Here is a 27,376-nt window from a genome sequence, read left to right as displayed (position 1 = left end):
GGTGTCTACGATGGCTGGTACTGAGAGGTGTTATGGTCCTCTTCTGCCTTTTGTGTTTGGGGGGCGTGAAGGTGAGAGGAAGACTACTGTCATGTGGGGTGTGTTGCTTTACGTCCTCCAAAAGATCATTTAGTCTTGATATCACTGTACACATGAACGTCTCATCCTGTACACTCATAAAAACGATTCAAGCCCTTCTTAGACTTGACACAATAAACAAATGTTCGCTTTATTAAATATTTTTAATTAAGAAATAAACCTAAGTATAGTTCATTAGTGTAACACAAATTACTTTAATCAATTCACTTATTAAATGTATTTAGGACAGATCAACTCAAAATGAATTGTTTTCATCTGGGGACCGCCCCTTTGCACATCCCCTTTGCGCATGCGCAACATCCGTTCTGTCTTTTGCCGCCTTTTCTCTGACACTGACTGTGGAAACTGACTGGGGAAAGTCTATTCTTTGGTAAGTATTTTAGTAGTTTTTTAGTAGTCTCTAGTAGTTTAGAACGTACCCTGTTTCCAAGTAATGCCTTTTCATAATATCGACAAGAATATTTGAAACTACCGTTTTATATTTTGCTCCGTTTTTAGTTGTAAACGGCAAGCTAGCTATGGCTAGCCAGATAACTGGTAGCTAGAAGCTAGCTTGCTACATGTGGGTAGCATTTAATACCTGCTGGATAATGGAGATCAGTGGATGGTATTATATTAGATTTAATGTTATTTTCATTAAACACAGTGCACCAAAATTGAGTTTATATCCAAGCAAAAAAATGCAAAGAGTAATTAAAGTGCATGAGGTAAGCGCCGCCATTTTATATCATAATGCTCAGGTCTGTCCATCTCTCCTGGCCTTAGTGCAGGCAGGCAGAGGAGGACTGTAGGAGTTCAGTTGAGTTTAGGCACTGGTCTTTTTTTTACTGCCAAATATGTAATCTAAATAATGAGATAATATATGTGCTGAGTCTTTTATGGGTAACCTCACTCACAAGCAGGCACCCACAATTGTGCAGAAACGTAGGCCTAAGTTACTTATTTGATTCCATTTGACTTCTCAGAGTAGTTTTAATGCTGCATACTTTTTGCTCGTACTTGAGGTAAACCTTTAGAAAAAGAGTCATCACTTTGAATTTGTTAGATTTGGGTTATTCTTCCGCAGCCCCCTTATATCGTCTCCACACTCAACACAATGGCTAATGCTAAAGCTAACGCAGAACTCCCGTCAACTTGTAATAAAGCTAAAGAGACAGGAGCTAATTTATACATTAGTATTTACAGCGTTGGCCTACAGTGCAGCGGGCTCCAGTAAGTGTGTCTTCTGTTCTGTGAAAATGTTAATAACGGTCGCACACGGTTTAACGTGCTGCGGCAGAGCCCCCCCCTCCAAATTACTTTAAAGTTACGGCAGACCCACTCTACCCACTGAAGCACACGCACACTGCTTGCTTTCTCGCTGGACTTACTAGCTTTTCAGACCCTCTTAGCGACTTTATTTCTAAAAAGCGACTAGTGAAACATTTTGCGAGTTATTGAGATCATCAGGGGGAAAGTGGGAAATCTACACCAATCTATTATATTGTAATTTATTCCTTCGCTGTTCACTCAGCGGGGTCTCAGCACCACGTCTCCCCTTCTCCTCTGGCGCTGTGCGAACACAGGCACGAGTGAGATTGAGTTACTATGGTTACAGTTACGCTATTTCTCTGAAACTGTTCAACACAAACAAAAACTGACCTGATCCAATTCAAACGGTGCCATTACTACAGAGATGCGGTATGTTCTTAGGTAATTACAGTGGAACTATATGTTCAATTTAACAGCATAAACACCTAGCATAAATAGTGTAATAATATAGTATTTTCCGACAAGCTGCTACAAATCTTCACCAGCAAAGGAGGAGTGAAGGGGAAAAAGATAAAGGAAGTCCTTGCAATCACAGATTTGGTTAGTACAAATGCATTTTTCGTCAGATACCATGTCCTGCTTAGGGACATTTCGACTGATACGACCTTTCTGGTCTTCAGACAACCGCTCTGTCGCACCCACATTGACTAAATTCTGTCCTGATTTGTCGACCCTGCTTTAGTGTGACAACATCAACACCAGGAGGGAGTGCATCCTGAGAAGCCTTGTAATATACCTAAATGAAGATCCAGACTAGTTCTTCAAGGAGTATCTGGTAATTTTATACAATATTTTTCCCATGTAGCGTTGAACAGTGTTACCCTAACTTATTAATACCATGGCATGTATTTATAATGAGAACATCCTATGGCACACCACCATTCATACCCAAGGCTAGATGTCTATAATGTCAACTTCTCGCTTGTGTGTATTACTTAAGTATCTAACCTGTGTATCCTTGTGACTATTATTATTTTGTTGTTTTGTTTCCCATTGTAAAGGTCCTTGGGTCTCTTGAAAGGCACTGTAAAAATTAAAATTATTATTATTATTATTATTATCAATAAATAAACGAATGTAAAAATAAATACAGGAATAAATAAGGAAATAAATAAATAAATATGGATATTAATGAATAAATAAATGTATACATTAATTCAGGGATAAATAATAAATAAATGCTGAAATAAATACATTTAAGAATAATTAAATGTAGAAATAAGTAGGTAAATGCATAAATAAATAAATATGGCAATAAATAAACGTATCAATTAATACAGAGATGAATAAATACATGCTGAAATAAATAAATTCTCGAATAAATAAATATTGAAATACATATAGAAATAAGTAGGTGAATGGATAAATAAAAACAGAAATAAATGTTTAAATTATTACAGGAGTAAATAAATAAAATAATAAATAGATTCTGAAATAAATACATAAATAAAATAATAAATATAGAAATAAATAGGTAAATGTATGAATAAATAAGTAAAAGTTGATAAGCAAACAGGACATACATGGATAACTATCTTTATTAGATTTAATTTATTTCTACATTTTTGTACAACTATTTATTTCTGTATTTCAGGCTCTGTATGTTGATAAGGTTGGAGGTCCTTATCTCAGTTTAAAGCAGTATTGGTCAATTAGGCAAGCCAGACAGAAGCAAATCTGCTTCTCTAAACTGCAGTTGATGGTTTAAGAATGCTTATTTATATTTCATACACAGTTTTCTGTTTGTGGGGTTCAGCTTTTTACTTAACATACGTGTTTGTGTTGTTTTCAGGCCTCGCGTCGGGCCGAACCACGCCCCTTAGCTGTGATATAATGAGCATACCAGGGCCTGTCGTGAGCTATTGCTTAAATATAATATATTGTAAATATAATATGATATTCTGAATCATAAATAGTTCAACGGAATACAAAGTATTACAAATCAAACGTAGTTATTGATGGTATTATAGTTCTTCTCTCTATTAAAAACAGAGCATACAAAAATCTCATAATACTATAAAGAAATAAAAAGGCTCTTCAATGTTTCTTTAAATAATTTACAGAGCCTTCTCAGAGGTAAATAAAAAATGTATAGTCGGAATACATTACAAAATGCTGTGGGAGAAAAATTAAACTCTTTACGATCAATATTTAATAGGTACTGTGAGAGTGGAGTAACAACATCTTTCCGGCTGATGTTGGGGCTGAATTTTCTGCTCTGATGCAGAAAATAAGAATGTATATTTGGCTCCATCAGGTGACCAAATTAAGTCAATGCAATGGAGAAGGTTTGCTGCTGAATTACACTTGACACTTACAACTTTTAAAGATTTGAGGTGATAAAAAGTAAGACAAATATGTAAAAAAAATACATTACTCTTGTAAAGGAGAATTGTGTAGGTAGTCACGATTAAATTAGGCTTTCGATCCTGCAAACATGCTGTTGTTCGTTAACTATGTGTTCCAAGTTACACGTGGCATGAGCCCTATCTTTCTAATGTGATAATCTGTGATCTTGGAGACAGAATGGCAAATAGTGTCTTCATGGCATTCAACATTTATATTTTCCTGGAATAAATACCTGTCATTAAGCTCCATACTGTATATGTATAGTAATAACAAGCTTACTTACTAGGTACAACTTTAACGGACCATGCACGTCGGGGTACTTCTCGGATGGGAGTTGATGCAGCAGTGAAATGCCATGACCGCTGGAGACCAACCGCATGAATAAACATCACGTATTGCAAGAAGTGTGATGCATTATAAAGCAACATATCCCATAAGAACTGTACAATTTGAGCTTCTTTGATAACTGCATTTTTTGCATTTGAACCAAAAATATTTTTGCAAACGCTTTCCTTTACCATTGTGTGTTCCATCAAATCAACCACACATGTGTCAACTGGTAACCCACGCTTAAAAAACAGTATGTTTCACTTTATCACGTGTAGACCACACATTGTAATTGTCATGTAAATTGGATACAAGTGGCAGACTTCCTATTTGGTTAATTATATGACTCCGATAGGCATTTTTGTGTGTCTCAAGTTGCTGCATATGCCTACGAAATTTCAAATGTTTAGGTTAAACCTGAGCGACTTTGTATCGGGTGCTGTAGATATTTTAATAGACGCCCTGAGAACGCGACCTCCAAAATATCATATTTTTCAACAGACCTGACCAGACCACATTTTTTTAAACGTTTAGGACTTCAGAATAGAGATTTACTATTAGGAAAAATAATAATAAAAACCTGACAGATTACAATAGGTCCTCCGCTCCGACTCTATAGGTGCCTGGTCTCTAATAATAATCCTAGCAATTTCAATAGGCCCTTTGCTAAGACTCTGTCGGTGCTCGGTCCCTAATTACTACAACTATCTTTGAGTGACAGTCCTAGCATCCGTCAAATTACAGGCATCTACAGTCAGGTCAGTCGTGAAATGAAGAAAAAGGTAAATCGTTAATAATCCAAAATGTTGCCTATTACTATCCAAGTCTTCATGGTTTAAAAACTAATATAAAATGATACATCAATGAACAAATAATCCTTATTATTCTTCTGTTGCAAGATACACAAGTTATACCACATGCACTACTTTAGTATGGTAAAAATAACTATTAGCCTGCTAAACACCGCAAATCACAAGTGGTTCCCAACCAAGCGAAAGACTTTGATGAGCCTAACATCTCATGAACCACTGAGCTGCACCGCAACAAAACAGGCATTTCACATACAGAAAAATGCAGCTACAGCAATAACACAGTGGCAACTGGAGATGGAAATCTATGGAAAAGCAGACTGCAATATGAACAATTGTAAGTATTTCCAAAATACATTACCAGGCATCAACATCTCACTATTAATCAATCATGATTTTGGTTCCATATATTACCCTGGGACTGAACATGGGGCCGGCAGTAGCTCAATCTGGCTGGAAACCAAATGGTTGCAGAACCAAGAACAGTGGACTGGAGAGGTTCCAGATCGCCTCTTGATAAGCAATGCAGCAAACCCTGCAACTCCTCTGCTCTAAAACCCCTTCACTAATGCATGTGTACAGGTCCTGTTTGTGTATGTGTGTATTTGGGCCTTGGTGTGTGATTTTTTGTAAATAACATAAGTGTAATAATTGACTTTAATAAAGAATGTCTTAAACTATAACTAACCATCTACTGGAACATCCTGTCTTAAGCTTTAACTAACCATCTACTGGAACATCCTGTCAGCAAGCCAGCATTGTGGGATGGTTAAACGCTAAAAACAACAATACAAAGAAAACCAGGTAAACACAAGGATATTATGCAACACAAAGGCAGGACCAACTACAGGGTTAAAAGCTGACAAGCACATGTTCATATCGGAATAATTGGCTGATTTGGCTGCACCCTGTCTCAGAGTGCCCCTGAGCAAATTGCTGCAGCCTTACCCACCACTGGGAGAATGTACAACAGAGTCTGCTAAAAGATGACTCTCTTGGCTTTCAGCAGACTCTGTGAGTGTGAACCTGTTTGCTCATTCAGAGGATGTCCTCAGATCATTTGCCAGGATCTCCGATTGCTCTCAGATTCAGGTTGGGAGTCAGTGACCTGGATTATTACTTTGTTGTGCTGTGAGTGCTGCAGATGAATCAGCATTGGCCACCTGCCATTATTGTTCTGTGCCCGTCAATAAAACCTGCTGCAGGCCTGGCTGCCTCAGACATACGCACTGGGAAAACCAATTAATCATTTCTGAGTGAAAAAGACAGCATCTTTGGGACAGACATTGTCCGAACAAGTCAAACGCATACAACGTTGAGCTCAAGTGAGGAAGATAATCAGTTTAAAAGACATTACACTTATTATTATTATTATTATTATAATAATAATAAGTATGATTGGAGCAGTGACAGTATTTTATCAGCAAACTCAAGGCACCCCTCCTAGCTCTCCAGTGCAACTAGCTCATTGTTTTTTTAACTTTCTGACCTGAAATTGAAAAGGCCATGGATGGATGACTGAACAGGCCTAAACTGATTACAAAATGTGATCCAAAGAGGCAGGTAACAACCAGGAAGAGACTCAGTTTGATAGATAGATAGAAGACACAGAAAAGACCACACAAGGAGACAGAACAACTACAAAAGAAATGTAAATGTACTTTAAATATGTGAAAATACAACCACAGAAACAGGCAAACCAACTGTAAAGTCTGTTTCTTGCTCTTATGGATAACATGTGGTTGGGCCTTTTGCAAGTCTGTCACCAGGGGCCCATTGTCTCATAATCCACCCATGGTTCACATCAGTTTTCCCGCTTTTTCCAGCAGCAGCATGGCAGATGTTTTTAGTTAACATATTTGAACAAACTAATTTATACTTGCCCAGTACCAAATAGCAGACTGACAAGTAAGCAACTAGCTGGTGAAGAAAGCACCAGAGCTTAAAGAGGCTAAAATGGATGAAGGGAGATATCGTTTGGAGATGTATTAAAAACAGCTAATATGTTTAATTTGGAGGGATAGTTCTCCTGCTATTGGACTCAAAATAGTCATAGTCATAGTCATGGGCGTAATTTCCACTGGGGACAGGGGGGACATGTCCCCCCCGCTTTTCAAAATCAAGTTTGTGTCCCCCCCACTTTTCAAATGTGTGTTTTTTTTACGCAAGTGGTCATCGTCACGGAGGAGCGTCTGTTTGTGTGTGTGGCAGGAGCGCAGTTTGCGTGAGAGAGAGAGACAGAGAGAGAGAGAGACAGAGAGAGACAGAGAGAGTTACAGGGGTTGTTGTTAGTATCTGATGCTAGCTCGGAGCTAACGGAGATTAGAAGCTTTTTCAACAATAAGGAGAGGGAGAGTCCTCTCCTGTCGGACTGAGAGGCTGAGATAACGTCAGCTCAGGGAGGTAAAGGACTCGCTGAGTGATTGTAAACTTTAGTTATCTCAGTGGGTCTCAAACGGTTTGCTCTAAACTAATATTTCCATCTATTTAATATAGTTGTTCAAAATAAGTTAAAAAATAATTCCAATGTCAGTAAAAAAAAAAAAACACAGTTTGAATGGGAAGTGATTAATAAAATATGCATAAATTAAAAAAAAGAATGCAGACTAGCTAAGATAAAGATAGGAGAGAGGAGTATATCAAGGATGTGTTATTGGTTGTGAGCATATTCTAATGGTTTTTTGAGTATTTAAATATATACAGTTCTGTTTCATATGAGTGTTGAGAGTTGTATCCATAAATCTCTTAATTTGTGCACCAGATTGATGCTTTAACTTCAATTTGAAGAAAAAAATCTTACCGGGGGTGCATGCCCCCGGACCCCCCTATCGGATGTGAGGTAATCACAAATAAAACAGGTTCATGGATAGATAAGTTTGCACACTCATTATATACACTACATATTTTTCTTGGATTAGTTAACACCATAGTCCCGAATATATATTTGTAGAAAGGCAGGAAATGGAATTAAATAGAGAACAATGTTTCATTGCGGAGGACCCCCTGTTTTGTGTCCCCCCCACTTCTCAAACCAAAGTTACACCCTTGGTCATAGTCATTGGTAATCGAGGTCAAAGTTGAAATAATTTGAGAAATGCAACGCGGAGGGTAGAATATTAAGAAATGTTGACATGACTTCAAGAGAGTCTAATGAAATCAGATGCTACATTATGGAGGATAATGCTAAGGGCTAACACAGAGGCTAGTAGCACAGAGATAACAATCATTACGAGTGAACTGACTCTGTAATGCCTGTTAGATACCAAATGCAAAAAACAACTTTGGCTAAACTGTTAGTAATTAATTTATTTACATTCTAGACTGCCTGGATGTCCATTTTATGATTTCCTTTTTATAAACAAAAATACAAAATCTTTAATCCTTAATAAGAAACCTCAAACGCATCACACACATACATTTCTGCACCATATTATCCCCAATCACGCATGTAATGCTGTCCAAATGTAACGCTTTTCTTATTTTGTTCAGATTATGACGTGTCCAGGGCCTATATGTTAAACAACCTGCTGTGTTTTGTCTGGCATGCTTCACCAATGCAATTATGTATTTTTTCTAACTATTGGTTATTTTAAGGGGACCTTTGTTTTGTTTTTAAGATGTAATAATACTTTTTTCATTTGTGATATATAACATATTTGTGTAAAGCTGATTTTGTTGCATAATTTAACGTAGGCCAATGTTATAAACTCCCCATAACTCATTGTTATTGCCATTGTTATTGCAATCTTCTACAGAACAGCTATTCCTACTAACAAATACGTACGTTGGTTAAATGAAAAGTGGTTATTATTAAAGTTTATTTTAACAAATGCAGTCGACCTTTCTATAATTATACATTTTAAATGGGTAATTAAAAGATCGCGACGACATCGCTCACACCTGCCAATCATACCGGTTGCCGCGCTCGCGTGAACGCGCACTGCCTCGGAGGAAATAGAGCGTGAGACAAGAGAGAGAGAGAGAGAGAGAGAGAGAGAGAGAGAGAGAGAGAGAGAGAGAGAGAGAGAGAGAGAGAGAGAGAGAGAGAGGACGCAAACAGTGCTCTCTGCGGATGCTCGAATGTGCAAACACGGCATTTCTTCTTTTAAATCCTCTCCCTGGCTCGTCTGAAGGGTGAAAAGTGATTCAGGTGAGTAACGATTTTCTTTGTACTGAACACGGACTCATTTATCTCAGGAGGAGAATGACGAGGCAGCGCGAGGAGCAGGTGCACGCTCCTCCTTGGAGATGGTTCTAACTTAACACAACTAATTCTTAATCACCTGTGCGCAAAAATAGTCCGGTAATATTCTTAAAACGTCAGAGAATCTGTTACTGAATATCTAGTGCTAGTAAAGGAGTTTAGATTAAAAAAGGGGAGAATTTGCTGATAATCCTCTCTATAGATTTATTTATGATGTCATTCATTTTCAATAGTGTTCAGAACATTGTTTGAGAAGAGGCTGATCTGACGTCCACTCACTGTATCCCAGCAGGAATGTTTTGAATGAAGTGTACTGTATGGGAGAGTGGGCATCAGTCCCACACGACAAGAACAGGACTGTTCTCTGACATTTCTTCCCCGCTTTCATTACAGAAGCATGCTTTTAAATATCACTTAATAATGTAATAACACCTCACAATGGCGTATAGAGACATTACATTCTGCATGAATCTAGAGCATATGGATAACTTAGGGGAGCTGAGAGAACAAAAAGTGTGGGTCTCCTTCTTGACATTTTTGACCAAACAGTTATCTCTGAGTATTTTCTATCGTATTTATTATTTTTCAATTTCAATTATTTCACAACGTTTTTGTTAATATTAAACTGTGTATTATAGGAATGTTCTCAGTTTTTACTTTATTTATCAAACATTTACAACAGATCTTTGGTCAGCTGGTTTGCCTGTGTGTTTTTTTTGGTCCAATGGATGTTTAGTGACATGGGAAATTCAGAAAAAAATACTTTATCCATTTTCATTACTTATTAAAATCAATAGAAAAGACATTGGAAATCAAATCTTCTTACAAAGTTTTTATTCTTCCCAAGCTTCTGTCCCACTGCATATGAGTGGTGGGAGGGACTGTTGATGTAATGTAATACTTCCTGCCTTTGAATAATAAATAGAGACGACACTCATTGATCGTCATATACTGATTTGCTGTTTCTCCTCTCTTTCTCTGGTTTTCTTTCCCTCACAGCGTCAGCTCTTTTGTGTGAAACCTCACCCCAAGCTTCCTCAAAAATACCATTTCATGCTAAATGTCACTGTACTCCTCTTTGAAGGACTTTTCAATCATTTCAGCTAATATTGACTTTGATCTATTTTGTTTCTTTTGATTACAAGATGGGGAATGGTTCAATGAAATCAAAGCGTTACAAACACGCGGACGGCTCTACTTCTTCGTCCAACAGCCGATGCTACAAAGATCATGGGTTCAAATACTCGTCAATGGACAACCTGAGGGCCCGAGTGGACGAGCTGGAGCGAGAGGGCAAGAGGAAGGATGAGGAGCTTTGTTCCAGAGAGCAGCAGATCAAACATCTCAATGAGCAGCTGGCCAAAGAGAGCCGAGCTCTGGCTGATCTGGACGAGGAGCTGCAGAACAAGAGCGTCCAGCTCAACAAGCTGCAGGACGTGATGAAGAACCAGAGCGGGGCCCCGGCACCTCTGCCATCAAGGGCCCCCTCCATCAAAGCCTTCCACAAGAGCCCCAACCTCAGTGTTCGCATCAAGGAGTCCCTCAATAGGAGGAAAGGGGCCAAAGCAGGGGTGTCGGCCGAACCCACATCAAGGACCTACGACTCCAGCAGCCTGCCAAAGTTCTCCTTCGACAAGGCCCGGGTATCAAAGGATGCGAGGTGAGATGTTTTTGTTAAGGAAGGTTGAACACACATAAAGGGAGAATGAAATGAAAGGTTCAAGATGGCCTCAGGCTCCGTCTCAGCCTGGTGCAAGCAGTAGGGGCGGGTGGGAGACGGAGGTGGGCGAGACATGACGTTGTCGAAATGTGTTGTAAACAAAACTATTCAATGTTCAGTCCAAGGTCAGCATCTGGTCTGTGCCACAACTGACTGACACAAATCAAACATTACTATTTAATTTCATGTCTGGGTGAATGAATGCATTTCTTCATGTGGTAAATAATTTACTCAGACCTGCTCTAGGCTATTTGGCCATAAGTATGTGGATAATCCCTTTATGGATGAGCTCTTAAGGGTAAGGTGATAAAGTAAAAGAAAAGCAAAGTTAATGCAGTGTAAGTGATATATTAAAACATAATTTGTGTTTTCCCATTTCCTGTTCCAATGGGACCATGCCTCTGTGCACAAAAGCCAGGACTATAAAGAAAGGAGTTAACTTTAGGTGTAAAAACGCTTTTGACCATGTAATCTTTTCTCTCATGATATTCGAAAGAAATGTAAGAGCTCTACCCGTCCCATTAAAAAAAAACAATTACCTTTCTCCCAGCTGTTATTTATTGATTTTCCAGCGGTCTATGTTACATCCCGACAGGATGAATATCAAATTAAGGAAGTAAGTTGATCTCAAAATGCTGCCTCTGGGGACTGCAAAGCTTCATGCCTCAATAAACGACATAAAGAATGATTTAGATAAGATAAATGCTCAATAATGGTGGCAAGTATATAACTGGAGAAGCTAAGCTTTGAAACAATGAAAGAACTCTGAAGAACGAAGAGATTAGACAGTAAGCTTGTGTAGGTCAAACCGCCTAGTGGCTTGTAAACCTTTTTCCATTTAGATAGATAGATTAAAAAAATATTGCATTTATTAAACACAAATCTGTAAAGGTGTTTCTAAGTATGGTCATTTCAAAGCCAAATGACTCATTTTAGATAACTTTCCATCAACAGTGACAGCTGGCCAATTTTGTAATCCCAGAACGCCAACAAGCGCTCCAGTGTGCATCCCTTTTTAGTGTCCATTGTGTCTTGAGCTTCTTGCAGCTTTCGTATCTGCTGTGTTTCCTTTATTCAGCACTTTGGGTAAACGCTGCACATGTTTTTTCAGATGTTGAGTTTTTCTAAATGGTGAAGATGTTTCTGCATGTGCTTGGCACATTTGTGTTTTTAATTTGAACCTAACAGAAATGTTTGGGACCGTTCTAGTACGTTTGCACCTGTCGACCATCATAGGTATATCATATTAAAGTTAACATCTTAAAGTCTTGGACAGACAGCAAAATAAATGTAATTACATCAACTTTGACTTTTAGCAAAAGGTATGAAATGTTTCACTATTTCCTGACATTTTATATGCCAATCGATTAACTAGTTCTACTGTATCTTAAACTAGACAACATCAGCAGATTAAATTGATGAACCCGCTATGTAGCCTTAGTGCACATACATTTAATATCACAATAATACAAAGATAACACAAAAGGTTATTTCCAGAGAGCAGTCTTCTTCGATCTTCAGACATGAAAGTCAGTTGGTCTTTTGTCACAGTGTTGTTCATATTGTACAACACGAATACAGTGCTCTGCAGTGAATACATGTGAGTATGCAGAGTCCACCCCTCTCAAACTGATCCTCATGTTTAAAACATTTGTGGCTAATAAGCCCAGCATGTATTATATGACCAAAACTAATGTAAATGAGGCAGGTCTGGTACCCTCCTGCAGACTGGCCCTTTGAAACAGAAGACTCATCTTCTGTGAATGATAATGTAACATGTTGCTGACTCTGGCAGAGTAATGACACAGCCAGGTGGGAGGGGAGGATGTGGGTTGAAAAACAAAACAAAGGACTGGATGTCATCTGCTCTGCTTTTATGAAGCCTAAAGTGATAATTCATTACACACGATAAGGTGGATAAACAGACCACCCAACTCCAGCAGCGACGCGGTCTCATGATCTATAGTTTACATTCAACCATGGCTCTTAACCTTTTCCCTTTACAACTCCCCAAAGGAACTGATGTATTTTTCTCACTACAGCAGTTAAAATGCGAAGCGGTGAACTTTGACAGCTCATGATGATTTTATGTTTTCGCTGTTTTACTTGATTCATCGTCGTAGTCATCTTTCCACAGGAGACACTAGAAGTATTTATCACTCAGACTAAAAATGTGTGAGTAATGTGGATGTGGGTGTCCTGGTGGCTCAGTGGGCCCAGGAACACACCACATTGCTGTGGTGAGAGAACTGTCCTTTAGTTACAGTTTTTTTCCCAATCGTTTAAACTCGTTATAGCTCAATTGCCCAAAACTCATAACACAAAACTTCAAAGGGTTAACAAATGTGTCAAACCCCAAACCGTGTCCCTTCTGCTCTAAATATTCTGAATATAAAGCACACAGTTTAACACTGCCATACAAATACTGTATAAATTAAGGTTATAGTTTAGGACGTGGCTACCTTGTGATTGGTAGCGTTCATTGTTTTGCCAGGTTTGTGTGTTGTCTGTGATTTTCATCTGACAACTTTACCCCTTTACAGTGAGTTTTCAGTTATTCAAAGTTAATGGTGTTTAGGTTGCCTGAAATGGTCTGAAGCTAAGGCTTCAAAATCTTGGTCCACAAATCAATGGCTGACAACAAAATGACTAAATCCAATTCTTATATACAGTTTATGGTCTTGCCTAAGGGACAAAAAAAGGCAAAACAACAAATCTAAAAACAAAAGGAAACTGACCTTAGCAACATTAAAAAACTCCACTTATTTTCACAGTAAAAGCTCACATTTCTAACTCTTCCTCTGTTGTTGCCGATGACAGTGTAAAGAGGGTGCTGACGGACGCCCTGAACAAGAACCAGTACCTGAAGAGGCTGGAGCTGCAGCAGATCAAAGACATGGTGGAGTGTATGTACGAGCGCACCTACCAACAGGGAGAGTACGTCATCAAGCAGGGAGAGCCTGGGAACCATCTGTTTGTTCTGGCAGGTACGTCCAAACTAGTTTACTAATGCTAGAAATAAATAAGGTATTTCACTTTTCCTGTCCGTGGCCTGCAGTGGCTGACAGGCAATGACCAATAAGAAGCAACAACCTCAGCAGGTGATTTTACTGATGAGTTCATTTTCTGCTTGCTGGGTGGTAATCAAATGAATTAAAACCTGTTGGCTCTTCATCTGCTACAAAATATTGAAAAACAAGCACATCATGTAGAAAGTCCTGCAAAATGATTAGGGCCCCTATCCTCTTGGCACATCTAAATGCTGTGCATGTGTTGCCAAGTGTGACAAGATTTTTGCATCGTTTTGGAAACTGCAGCGCATTTTCCAAATGGAATTGTTTTGGGCCATTGAAGCGCGTTTGCCCCTGTCGGCCTCCGTAGAGTTTGGATTCATTGCTAAAATAATTGTATCCAAGCTGAAAGAGGCGAGAATATTAGAGTAGATTTGAAAATGTACAACCTGATGTAAATTGATAGCCAAATATTGACTTTTTTCTGTCTTCAATTACATTTATTTGATCAAACACCAGCATACAACATTTGGTGTAATTGTCACGTATTCCCAAAAACAGGCCTTCTGTTACTAACAATCCTGAAAATGAAAGAAGAAAATTGTGATTTAAACTGAGGGATTTTTTTTTTGTCTATTCCCTATGCTGATACTTCCAAATTTGTGTATCATCTTACATTTGAATAGATTTTAAGTGGCCAATTATTGAGTTGGAATAGTGCTGACTGCAGCGCTAGAGTGTCAGAAATTAACAAAGAAAAAACGATTTTGGTAGGAAAAACCAAGTCACCTGCCACAACGGCATGTAGCTTTTTCAGATGACTTTTTTGGTCTTGGCTCTTTCTCAAATAATTTCAGCTTCTTTGACCACGAGCCAATCAAATCAAAGCGAACAGCAGCCCTTCATCAAGCAAGCTTTCTTTTGCATCAAAAACGTTATGTCAGTCTGAGAGGTTAGCCTAATGTTATTCTTTGAAAAATGCAGATTATAATTATTTTGGCCTGTGAAAAGTATTCTTGGTAGATGTACAAATTCCTCTGGTTTATCAACTCTTAACAGGAAAGAACAAAAAGTCGATTTTAATGTAATCATCCAGTCAAAGGGCCCTATAATGCTCATTTACAGGTTCATATCAGTATTGTGTGCCTCCGCTGTGACTTATGCAGTGATGTTCTACCCCTTAACGTATTGCATATGTTATGCCCCTGATAAAAGGGGACAATTATGACAAGAGTCAAAGTTAGGTTTAACTTGCCGGTACTTTACTCGAGAGAGTCAACAAATGCAACACCTTTCAATAGTACATACCTCTACACTTGTCTAGTAACACTGTATTTAAATCATGACACTCGTTAATTACCACAATATCATTGATAAGATAATATAATTGACAAGATAGTAAAACCCTCACATAATTATTTAACTAAAAGATAAAGACAACATATTACATATAACTGTGTGCATACACAATACACAAGATGGCGGCAAGCGCGCGCTACGCAGTGTCTGTTCATGTAACCATGGAGACGTTACTACACACATTCTCGGCTATCACACACATCAGCCCAAGCTGATAAAACATATAATAACACACTCAATATTTCACACAACCGCTTTATAACCCTCTTTACACATGTTACGTTATAGTTTGGCCCAATTTGCTATGTTTTTGTACTATCTATAGTGCGTACCTGATAATAGGGGAGAATTATGACAAGAGTCAAAGTTAGGTTTCACTTGCCGGTGTCTAGTTTAACTAGAGTCATGACAACTGGCGTCATTCTATTATTTTAGACAGATGTATCGGAGGTGTGTACGTTGAGGACCCATTGTTGACTTACCAGGAAATAAACATTTCGATCGCCTCGTCTGTCGTTTACATTCATCTTTTGCTATATCTGCCTTCCTAAGATCACTTTGATGCACATTCAGTACTCAAATGTGAGGTTGTGGGTGAAATGTCGATATAGTGACGCTTACAGGGAGGTATCAAAAAATGACAAAGTAGGTGACTGTGTGGATGCCTGTTCAAAACATTGCAAACTTGAATAAATCCTTTAAATTATATATTTCTGTCCGACTTTCATTTGCACATCGGTCTTAATGTTAATGCTTTAATAGCTGTCTATACCTTCAGACCTTCAGACACACAAACACAAGTTGTTTATTCACAGCCCGAAAGCAGCATCGAGATGACAAGTTGTGATCAGCTCCGATTAAATTGTGATATAAGTTCTGTAGCTATTCTCCAGCGAGCAAGTTTTTTATGAAATACCTGTATCCCTCTCATCAGAACAAGTTAATTTAGCTGATTAAATTATATTTAGTTAATATATTCTTTATTCTTCAATTCAAAGTATGTTCAAACAAATGTAAACCAAAAAATCATCCTCATTAATTAAGTTATAAATAAAAGTTACTTTACCCTCAATGTGACATATATGTCACATTTCAGATATGGGACACTAGGGGGGGTTACTTGTCAGAAATGTGTTCTAGGTGGTCTATTTAGTCTAAATGACGTTCCCCTTAATTTTCCCAAAAGTAGAAATGGGTCCGGCTTCTTATGGGTTAAACGTATAGGCTTAAAGGCATAATAGAACTACTGTATTATATGGATTCAACTTGTGCCCCGCTGGACCTACTTTTCTATGGTTTACCGTTACTGTGACATATCAGTATTAGCCATGGAAGATAGTTTGTTTGTTTCATTCAAAGCTATGCATCAAGGTTATTTTCATGCATGTAATTTGTTTTCCTGCACAGTGTACAGTCTTGTTGTGATGAGAAGGATACTGGTATTTAATAAAAAAAAATTGCTTGCTGGAGAATAGCTACAGAATTTATATCACAATTTAGACGGAGCTGATCACAACTTGTCACAGATGATCCAGTCATCTTGATGCTGCTTTCGGGCTGTGAATAAACAACTTGAGTTTTACTTTTAGGCTGTCTGAAGGTATAGACAGCTATCAAAGCTACTATCACATTAAGAACGATGTAAAAATGAAAGTCGGACCCAAATATATAATTTAAATGATTTATTCATGTTTGCAATGTTTTGAACAGGCATCCACACAGTCACCTACTATGTAGTTTTCGATACCTCCCTGTAACGGCCCGTCCACACGGCGGCGTGCGTTGAAGCTTCAACGCTTCAACCCATTCACTTTGAATGGGGTGACGTCACACTTTGCCGAACTGCATTGTGGGAGAGTCGCTTCGCTTTGCTCGCGTTGCTTCGCTTTCAAGCTTCAAAAATTGAGCAATGTTCAACTTTTGAAGCTTCGAGGGAAGAGTCAGCCAATCAAATCATATGCCATTACAAGCTCTAGCCAATCAAACTGTGTGCTTGTGTGTCCGGGGCGGGAGATTCATGTGATTGGTTGTTGGTCGAGCTTCAGACACGCCCCCTGGCAAGCTTCAACGCACGCCGCCGTGTGGACGCTGCATAATCGTCACGATATTGACATCTCACCCACAACCTCACATACGAGTACTGAATGTGCATCAAAGTGATCCTATGGAGATATGAATGTGAACGACAGACGAGGCGATCAAAATGTTTATTTCCTGGTAATTCAACAATGGGTCCTCAATGTACACGCCCCCGATACATCTGTCTATAGAGAGGCAAAGTCGCTCCCTTTCCGGTGGACCTCATGGGACCTTATTTCGGAAAAATTATGTATTGAAGTCAATGGCGAGAAAAAACGTATCTTTCGATCCTGTTTGAATTGTGCCACGAATCACACATAGTGTTTGTCAATCTTAAAAAATAATTTCCATGTCATAAAAGTCACAGTTTGTCGTAAAACTGTTGAAATATAAGACTATGAAAAATACGCAACTAGAAAGACTATCAATGTATCCTCGATTATTTTATGTGCATTTAGAGAAATGAGATGTCCTTCAACATGGCGCGCCGAAAACCATTTCCGGGTCACAACGGGAGGACCGAGGATTCGAGGAGTCGAGGAGTCGAGGAGGGGAAATTAGAGAAATAAGAAAGGCCCAAGATGTCCCGTTTGTTATGCTGCTCTGTTTTTAAAGAGATGTCTCACCCTGGACAAGGACGTGTAACTCACTCAACTGTGACGCAATCAGATATGTCATGGTTGCAAATTAAGTTTTCAGTAGGCCTACTTTCAAATAAGTATTTAATACTTACCCCAGCAAAATAGAGTTTTTTAAACAGCAGGCAGGAATCAGCTGATTCAGTAAAAGGCTGAAGTATTAATTCAAGATTTCATATAGCCTACTGAAGTTGAACAGAAGGCATTATAAACAGAAAACGGAAAAAAAGATTGGTAATTCAGGAATAAAGGTGCATGGAAATTCGTAAAAATGTTGTCGTTTTTTTGTTTTACAAAATGTTATTGATTTTTCATTGAGTACCATGTCATTAAAAAAACATATACATTTTGAATTTAATATATATTATATTTAACATTTAATTTTAAGTTTAATGGCATTGGTTCTGCCTGTAACATGTGTATGTTCTTAATATGTGTTTAAATACAACTGATTGTCTGTATTTTATGTTTACAGATGGGAAGCTGGATGTGTTTCAGCACAACAAGCTGCTCACATCGATAGCGGTGTGGACCACTTTTGGAGAACTAGCCATTCTGTACAACAGCACACGGACAGCATCAGTGCGAGGTAACGATTTGTAGTTCTCCTGATTAGATTGTACTTCAACATTTTGTATTGTATTGTGTTGCCATTCTTCAGATGAGCTATTATGCTAAATATTATGATATCCGTATCTAATATAAATAATAATAATAATAATAATAATAATAATAATAATAATAGTAAATGTGCTTCTGTTGGCCTAAACATTTAATTCCACATTTATTTTGCATTGTTGGGGATCCTTGATTTAAAAATAAGAGCAGCCCAGTATAATTGAAATGTATATTTGTCAACTTAACATGTAAAAATGTGTTTCAAGATAAGTAATGCTGTTCACACCAAATGCTTATTCCTATAGTTTGTCATTTGAAAATAGTAAGATTAAACAAAGGTTGCCTCTTTGGCAGGACTGAAAAAGAGATATGCCCAACATTTGCTGTGTTGAGGTTTCGAAATGATGAACGGATGGACAGCTGGATAACAACAGCACAATTTTCCTGCAACCTTCATGCTTTCCCCAAATGATAGCCAAGCTGATGGTATTGGTATTATTAAGTGCCTTGAACAGTTTTGCAAATAGCTGCCGTATATGGGAACACAATCAAACTTAGGGAGGACGCCTCCAGACCCTCCAGGTTTGGGCCGCAAATGTTTAAAATGATATGGTAAAGATCATGTCAACTATGCATTCTAATACAACATATCTTTATTTGGAGAAGAAGACTGCCAAGAACCCCAACATAAGCAAAAAAAACAAAACATCTTTCAATTTATTTTTCTTTTATGCTAAGGTTAGCTACATTAAAACAATATATATATTTTGATTCTATGACACACAATGCATTTTCATGAATATGAATATGGGTTGCATTGTTTAGATTATGAAATACCTGTTTTATTATACCAGCCACAGTATTCAACAATAATTTGTTTTCCATTATGTCCTGTACCATTTAGCATCTAATTCTCTTGTATCTTCCCAATCCAATCCTGACTTCTGAATGTAATCTGACACTTTATCTTAGTCGCAGTGACTTCTTGAATGGATCACCTGATAGTGATGGAAGTAGAATCAGATAAGTCATTAGACCCGAGTAAACAAGCTTTTGCATTGGTTGTGTTGACAAAGGCTTTCCATGATATCCACAGCTTTGCATTCTGATTGGTTTTCAACTCCTTGGAATTTGTAAAGCGCATACCATGTAGCATGTGAGTGCTCTTTGTCTGGGTTTGTATATTTAAACAAGTAATTGACTTGCGGCCCTTAGGGTAGTGACACTTATTTGACCTCAATATTCGGGGTAAAACTGGAAAAACTCTCTGGAAAAAGTCTTTGAGTGGGACAAAGGGGAACCCTTTCTTTGCTACCGGTTCATGTTAATCTTTCACAGCTACTTCTTCCTTGGACCAACAAAAGCCTGTTTCAGAGTTTCTGTAGATTTGGAGTGACTCACCACCAAGATGCAAGACAGATTACAGTGTTTTTCTCCTCTCCTTTGTCCTTGTGACAAAATAAAACAATATGTAATTTATACGTAGTGATAGAGGGCTTTGATTAAACTAAATTAAAATACTATGAAAGATAAGGGAGAGGAAATAATTGGTTCTTTTTCTAGACCCTCTGAAGCTAGCCGTGGCTCTGCACTTAGTAATCAGGGGCACAGGTTTTTGGCTGTGGGGTCAGAACCTGGACCATGTCTCAGGTCTCATGTTTTGTTGCTTTTACAGCGGTGAACAAAGTGAAGGTGTGGGTTCTGGACCGGGAGGTGTTTCAGAACATCATGAGGAGAACGGCTGAGACGCGTCATGAACAGTACCGCAACTTCCTCCGAAGGTTTGTCCCAAGCTGTAGCAAAACTGCTAGCGTCCCATCACTCGTATAGTTCTTGTAACCAATAACACACACTAAACATGTTCTCATGAAAGTAATGAGTAAGTAAAAATGACATTGTAGAAAAATACCAGCTAAAAATCCAAACATAACATCAAACATCAAACGACTGGATGTTTAGAGTACAAAATGTCTACCAACGTCAAGCAAATTACTAGTTTGGTTTGGTTACTCGACAAGTCCCTTGATCAGTTTATCATACAAACTATAGTTTAATAGTCAAGATCAAATTCCTCATTCTAAAGAAATAACATTTAGTTGTCTTGTTTGTTTGCATACATTTAATCAGTCGAATATTTACTTTACTTTTTTTTGCCAGTGGTTAGTCTTGTGTTCCTGTGCACAATATATTACTTTTTGCCTGGATGTTCAACTTTCTACACTGCCAACTCCGTTAATTCAGGTGACTAGTGAAGGCCTGTCTACACTGAGTTTTCTTCTCAAAAACCAGGGTCTAAAATAAGTTAAAAGCTGCAAAGAGCTGCAGAGTTGGACAGCAGATATATGATTGAGAAAACATTGAGGAATATAACTCTTTTTAGGGGTCCAAGTATGAAAAGATTGTTGATATGAGTAACCTTAAAAAATTGAAAACTCAACAAATACAGTATATTAGATTGAATTTAGATCATGTTTCTTTTTTTTCCTTGTGCATTACTTGATGGTTCCTGGCATCTTGTGTATGGTGATTTGTTTTATTACATACAGAAATTAATGCTCATTACCTGTGTTTTGTCCTTTCTGTCAGTGTTTCACTCTTGACTAATCTACCAGAAGACAAGCTAAGCAAAATAGTGGACTGCCTCGAGGTGGTAAGTAATTCTGTCAAACTATCTTCATTCTGCTGCTTGGACAATTTGACTTTTAAATGTATTGCTTCATTATTTCACAAACCTCTCGAAGCTCATGGGAGCCCCAGCATTACAGATAGCTGCTGTCAAAATATCATTACCATTTGACCATATACCATTACTGCATGTCAGCATATTCTTTTTACCTCCAGTCGGCAAGAACTCACAAATTACCTTGTTGATGAACAGAGCCGATATTATTCCTGTCATCGCTGGGCGCTGTATATTGTTACCATAATTATTTGACCAAGGCCCCAGAAAGTGTTTATTCAACTGGGGGACGAGTGATTTCTTAAAGATGTGCAAGTGACAGGCTTTTGGTGTGAGAACATACAAGTGTGTGTGTGTGTGTGTGTGTGTGTGTGTGTGTGTGTGTGTGTGTGTGTGTGTGTGTGTATGTTGAACAATCCAGGAGAATAGCTCGCCTCTGCTCTCCTCCATGAGCATTGTATTTCAGCGGGGAAAGAGAAAGCGGAGAGCGGGGCTTGTCAGCTTCAGAAAAAGCCTTTCTCAGCATCTTTTCACAATGAAAACTTCAAGGACGTTCCTGGCAATCATTGGTACTGCCATTACTTTCCACTACGGGATAATTTACTTATTCAGTCATTTCTAAAGGAGCTGATTATGTTGCCTGTAACCCAATAGTGGTGCAGATGTTCATAGAGAATCGGCTAGATAATATTGAAGCTTCTTGTCAAACAGTGAGGGCCTGGTATTTGGTGTGTGTGTTTTGGCCTGTACAGTAGTTTCTTAGTGTTTGTGTGTGTGTGTGTGTGTGTGTGTGTGTGTGTGTGGGGGGGGGGGGGGGGGGGGGGTGCGTGTTTGTAGGAATCTCCATCAGGTTTTCAATCGCACCTAAGCCTATCACTTACAATGTGTTGGAGGGCTAGCCAATAGGAGAACAAGTGTTACATAGTGATGCCATTATTTTACGGAAGTAAACAAAGGAGTCCAATGGAGGAATGTCAGGCAGCGGGCAAGTGAGTGGGAGAGAATCAACTTTGGAATTTTAGCCTTTACAGACCAAAAACTATTACACACTGAAGGAAAGGGAAAACCCCCAAAAGCATAATAGGGCCCCATTAAGATTATATGCCAGGTTTTACTTGGTGTGCAGCTGCGTAGTCAACCATCCCAGCCACACTGATTTCAAATCAATCAATCGCAAATATTTAACATGTTCTAAATATCCATTTGTGTTGGGGAAACCCTAAGCACAATAAAGGACAATGTTTACACACCTTAAGGACACAAATACTAAATATACTACTTGATATCATTATGTGCTAGGTCTCTCAGAGTTGTAACATCTGTGAAGATTTGAAAAATATTGGAGTGTAGGCCAGCCCTAAGATTACAGTTTTTCTCGATTGCTAACACATTTTTTCTAATTGCTCAGTTTCTCAAAACACTAAACACAATTCACAAAACCACACACCCAAAGTGCAAAACACCTAATTTCTCCTGCTAAATGAAGAACTGCACTCAGAACTACGTAAGCACTTACCAAATGCAAACTTTAGCACCAAATATAACACACTTCATTCATAATACTAGATCGTTTGACCATCCATTACTGCTGAGCATAATCTAAAGCACGTTCATCTGTTATGGGCTATGCTCTGTACATAGAGGTTTCTGCAGAGAAAGATTGCTTGAGTATAAATAAATACATTAAATGAAGAAATACAAATGAGTTGTTGAAAAAAATCATATTTTATTCAAAAATAACATTGTGCAACATGCATCTCAGCACATAGTTACTATGCTTCGGATCTCTCTGAGTGTGATGCATTTTTTGCCAAAACCCAGTTTGTAGCTGCTGCTTCCTGTGCCTCGTTGAAAATCCTTAGCTTTCCACCTGCACCTCTTTGTTCCTCAGTCCTTCAGATAAACAAAGATATAGTGGTTGGTCAGTGTGTCTGTGTTGCATAACAGTAAGTCTACCACAGTACATTGTGCAGGATGTTTGTACAGTTATAGTATGCAACATGCCAACAAATCAGTTACAGTAATGAAGTAAATACGTTTCACACAACAGAGATAAGCACTGATATATCATGAATTATGCAGAGCTAAAATTGGTAACTAACCTGTTTTCAAGTCTAAGTGTCCGGATTACAGAGGCAACAGTGAATCGGCTTAGATTAGACTGAACCCTCTATCTAGCCTCTCTCATCGTCAAACCCTGGTTGATAACTTTTCATTTAATTAGAGATTACTCTTATTTGTACACGTCCACGTCCTCTCCCTCCAGCTCTACCTCTCATTCTTCCTCGTCTCACTCTCAGCCCAGCTCTTCCTCCTCCTCTTCCTCTTGCTCTTGCTTCCATGTTGGCTTCCATTGTTGCTGTAAGAAAGTACTCACCTGTGGTCTTTTTATAGTGCTAACATCCTGATTGATGAGCCAATAATTATGCTATCAGGTGTTTGGTTAGGTGGAACGTGTTTCTTGATCATTGGTCCATGTGTGAGGCATTTTGAATATCAGGGTTTTAAACCAGCTAACATGTGACTTTATGTCAGATTCCTGTGTCTTACGTGGAGAAACGTGTGCAGTGGTTTGCACAAAGTGCCATGTTGATTTGCAAATTGTGTGAAAAGCTGAAAACGTGTTTAGAGTTTTGGAGATTTGAACCGATGTTTTGCTCTTTGAGTGTCAGTTAAAATAATTGTGCTTTATGTATAATTGTAGTGTGTTGGCATTCGAGAAAAACTGTAAATGGAACACAAATACAGTATGGAATGTGTGACCTTGTGACGTATAAATCCTTTTGTATTTAAAATGTTGTTTCTTGGTCCATAAATATCACTTATCTGTCACTGTCTTTTTAGATCATTCATGTGTGCTGAACGGCTCCTGAACGGCTCCTTGAAGGCAGCGAGATGCTTTCAAGGACAACACAGGACAAATAGTCCACCTTGGGGGCTGCTGCAGACTGTGGTGGTCTTAAAAACAAGTTTAGTTTTAGTGTTTCTGTCCCTGGAAGTAGTGAGAGGCGTGCAGTTGAATATGTGATGTGGCTGGTCGATTGACAGTCTCCAAAAATAGTGCAACCAAACCGAAAACACACACACAGCTGAGCATAAGTGGCTTTCTCTGCATAAGTAAACCAAATTGAAGCCCTGCCCGAGGCAAAATTCAAATGGTGTCGCTCTCCTGCACACTCACTGTGTCATCAAGACAGTCGTTATAAACAAAACCTTGGCATTTTGTTTCCGTTGTCACCGACAGGTGTTTAAACAGGCTCTCATAAAGCATAAACGTGTCGAATAAAAGCTTGGACGCTCAAGAAAAATGGCACTTGTGTCAAGAGTTTTGTCCGTAAACACCCGGGAATGTTTACGCATGGTTGCTCTGATTTGTTTGTTCACTTTCGGCCAAAGTCCTCTACAGTCGAATGGATTACAGCAGTTGAGCAAATTTGGCATCTGTCCCAGAGAACTTATCCTCCTGGTCACCTTCATTCTCTGCATTTCCACCTTCTTTCACCTAAAAGCTTTAAAAGGAAAGGTGATCTGGCAGCTCGCTGAGTCAGGATGGTGCGTCAGGTTCTGTATGACTGGTGGCATAAAGTGGAGGAATATGTGTCTGAATGAGCGAGAGAACACACTACACCTCGATGTTCAAGAGTATTTTAAGGTTTCATTCAGTTTTATGATGCTTGTAAAACTTATCTAAACATTGAGACAGTCTTTCTCCATCAAGTGTGAGCAGCACCAACTGGAGTGTGTCCGAGTGAGAGCGGACTTCTTGCGAAGTCTTTGAGCCTATACCATGGCTACTGGAAGCACTTGTGTCTGATTGGCTGAGAGGTGTCAGTTATCATCAAATCAAGACTCTTTGAGGTTAAACAAACATTCAGATTCTGTGAAAAGGGTATATTCTGCAGGAATCAACAATACTGATACCGAAGGCTATGTTACCGTTGAATTCCTACTGATGAAATTAAAACACAATAAAAATGGGTTTTCTTTTGGCCTGATATAAGTGTATGTGGTGCGAGGAAGAAAATACACTCTTACTATTTGAATATGATATATAAAATAAGGGAATCTGTTCCAACTTTGCAATGCGATGGTCTTCACTTCACATGATTTCATGACTTACCAGAACATGATATATCAGAATACCCCTTTTTATGCTATGGGCACCTATACTTTCCAGTCATATCGGCTGGCATGCATTTGTTTGTATTGCGCAGTACAACGGACATCTTTGATGAAAAAAAGGAGGCCCTGTCGGACTCTTTGAGATTTGATTCTGGGATTTGAGCGTCTAGCTTGCTACAATATCGGTAAAGGGTTTCAGAGATGGAGAGAAATGTTGCTAAAGATAGCTAGCCTTTTGCCATCATTAACCGTAGTAGCCATGGCGAGTTGACACGGAATGTAAACTATTAGAAAGATGGAGGGACAGTGTTGCTAGCCTGGTGCTACTAACGTAGCTAAGGTAGCTGAGGAGGCTAGCTTGCAGCATTGTTTTGCAGCTAAGTCATTTGTTGCCGATGCTGGGTAAGCAACTCTCCTGCACCATATTATGCTGTTTATCAAACTACATTTTGTAGCAAAGCCAATAGGAACGTGGACCTTTAATTGGACAAAAAACTGTCTTGAGGAACTCTTTCTGAAATGTCCTGTGATTGACCAAAGTCACTGGCTAGCTTTTCTAAGGCCTGAAAACAGAGCCCAGAAGTCTAAAGGTTTGTCAGACATATATTAAAATATACTGAAAGGTTGCCATGGCAAATTGATCCCAATAATATTCTGCCTACCCCAGCTTTTATAATATCATGTAGCATGGGGAGAAGTGCTGTTCTCTATACTTTATGACTGAGAGCAGATAACCAGTGACATTTATCTTGATATGTGCAAGGCAACCTGATACCAAAAAAGGTCTTTATTTTAAAACCCTGTAATCCAAGCCCATCTGTTCTTGTGAAAGCCTTTCTTGCTATTTCTGCTAGATAATACCCATTGTCAAATCCTATGATCACCATAATCGGAGGCCATCATGACAGACATTAAAAAACATCTTAATCAACAGACTATCGAGCTTTACTTCATGTATCATTAATCCCATGAGTTTCCCAAAATCCCCTCTATGCTGAGAAGCTCTGAATGACGGAGCAGTATTGATGGCTGAACTCCAGCTCTCATCCCCGAGGGGACCGGCTACCAGGAATCAGACCAACTGGTTCAATGGTTAAATCAATGTAATGCTTCAGCTCTGACTGTTGTTTTCCCCATTATTACCCTCCTGTCTCCCATCAGGAATACTATGACAAGGGAGAGCACGTCATCCGGGAGGGAGAGGAGGGAAGCACCTTCTACATCATCGCACAGGGAAAGGTAATGTATGTTATTCACAGACAAACACACAAGCACATCATTGAGCTTATAACTTATGTCAGCACCCTCAGTTGCTACCCTTGCAACACTGTTTGCTGATTTTAACATTATGGTACTAACCGTAACAAAAGACAAACCGAAAATGTTCTCTCTTTTCAAAAGGCACTTGCGAATATTGGCCAACATTACCCAATGTGGAGGCAGCATTTGGAGAATGACAACAGTGCTTTGAATTAATGCTAATTTCAATATGCTATAGTAATCACAATGACAAGGCAAATGTCAAATCAAGCTATTTAAAAACCTTTTTTGCAGTGTTTCCCATTGGTTATGAAAACCTGTTACACACGGGCTGCAGAGATTTCTAAGCCGTTATAAGACTCTGCACTCATTAGGGCTGGAGACACAAGCCCTTAATCCTGTCCTTTCAACAGTACAATAAATCTTCTCATGCCTCAGTTAGACAGTTCTGTATGACGTCTCTATTGCACTGATAAGGATGATGCTCCAGCACCAAAGGCTTTTCTTATCAGTGAGCATGAGTGCTGGGGAGCTACAGCAATACCGCTGGTCTGTCTTGCTGGACACTGGAACCCTTTCTGCTTTCATTCTTCCTTCAATTTGGGTTGCAGCATCTGTGTAAACAAAACTGCAAACCACAGTGAATACATGTCATCCTGCAACAAATCTGCAATTCAACGAAGAGGAATTTACTTGTGGCAAATTCAAACAATTGACTCATTGATTAATTGACTAAATTGCTTACACAAAAAATAGGGTTAGGGTTTCCCTTTTTTAACAGACCAGTTTT

The 27,376-nt window shown here is 38.7% G+C and overlaps 1 protein-coding gene and 1 long non-coding RNA gene across 2 annotated transcripts in view; both read left to right on the top strand.

The window, feature by feature from the left end:
• Positions 1-407: 407 nt before the first annotated feature.
• LOC307044986 lies at positions 408-5,499 on the top strand. Its single transcript, XR_013809758.1, has 3 exons — positions 408-469; positions 2,093-2,185; positions 4,046-5,499. It is a non-coding gene; the product is annotated as an uncharacterized lncRNA (long non-coding RNA).
• A 3,441-nt stretch (positions 5,500-8,940) lies between these two features.
• prkg2 (protein kinase cGMP-dependent 2) overlaps positions 8,941-27,376 on the top strand; it is a 50,911-nt gene continuing 32,475 nt past the window's right edge. Inside the window, exons 1-7 of the mRNA XM_079690205.1 lie at positions 8,941-9,045; positions 10,245-10,759; positions 13,640-13,806; positions 18,382-18,495; positions 20,200-20,305; positions 21,111-21,174; positions 26,488-26,565. Of these exons, the coding sequence (XP_079546331.1) occupies positions 10,245-10,759; positions 13,640-13,806; positions 18,382-18,495; positions 20,200-20,305; positions 21,111-21,174; positions 26,488-26,565 (1,044 nt within the window). The 5' untranslated portion in view covers positions 8,941-9,045. The remainder of the gene's footprint in view (positions 9,046-10,244; positions 10,760-13,639; positions 13,807-18,381; positions 18,496-20,199; positions 20,306-21,110; positions 21,175-26,487; positions 26,566-27,376) is intronic.

This window comes from Notothenia rossii (assembly GCF_949606895.1).
Source record: "Notothenia rossii genome assembly, chromosome: 6".
Lineage (NCBI taxonomy): Eukaryota > Metazoa > Chordata > Actinopteri > Perciformes > Nototheniidae > Notothenia > Notothenia rossii.
The sequence above is the reverse complement of the archived record's forward strand: the minus strand, read 5'-3'. Positions and strand labels throughout refer to the sequence as shown.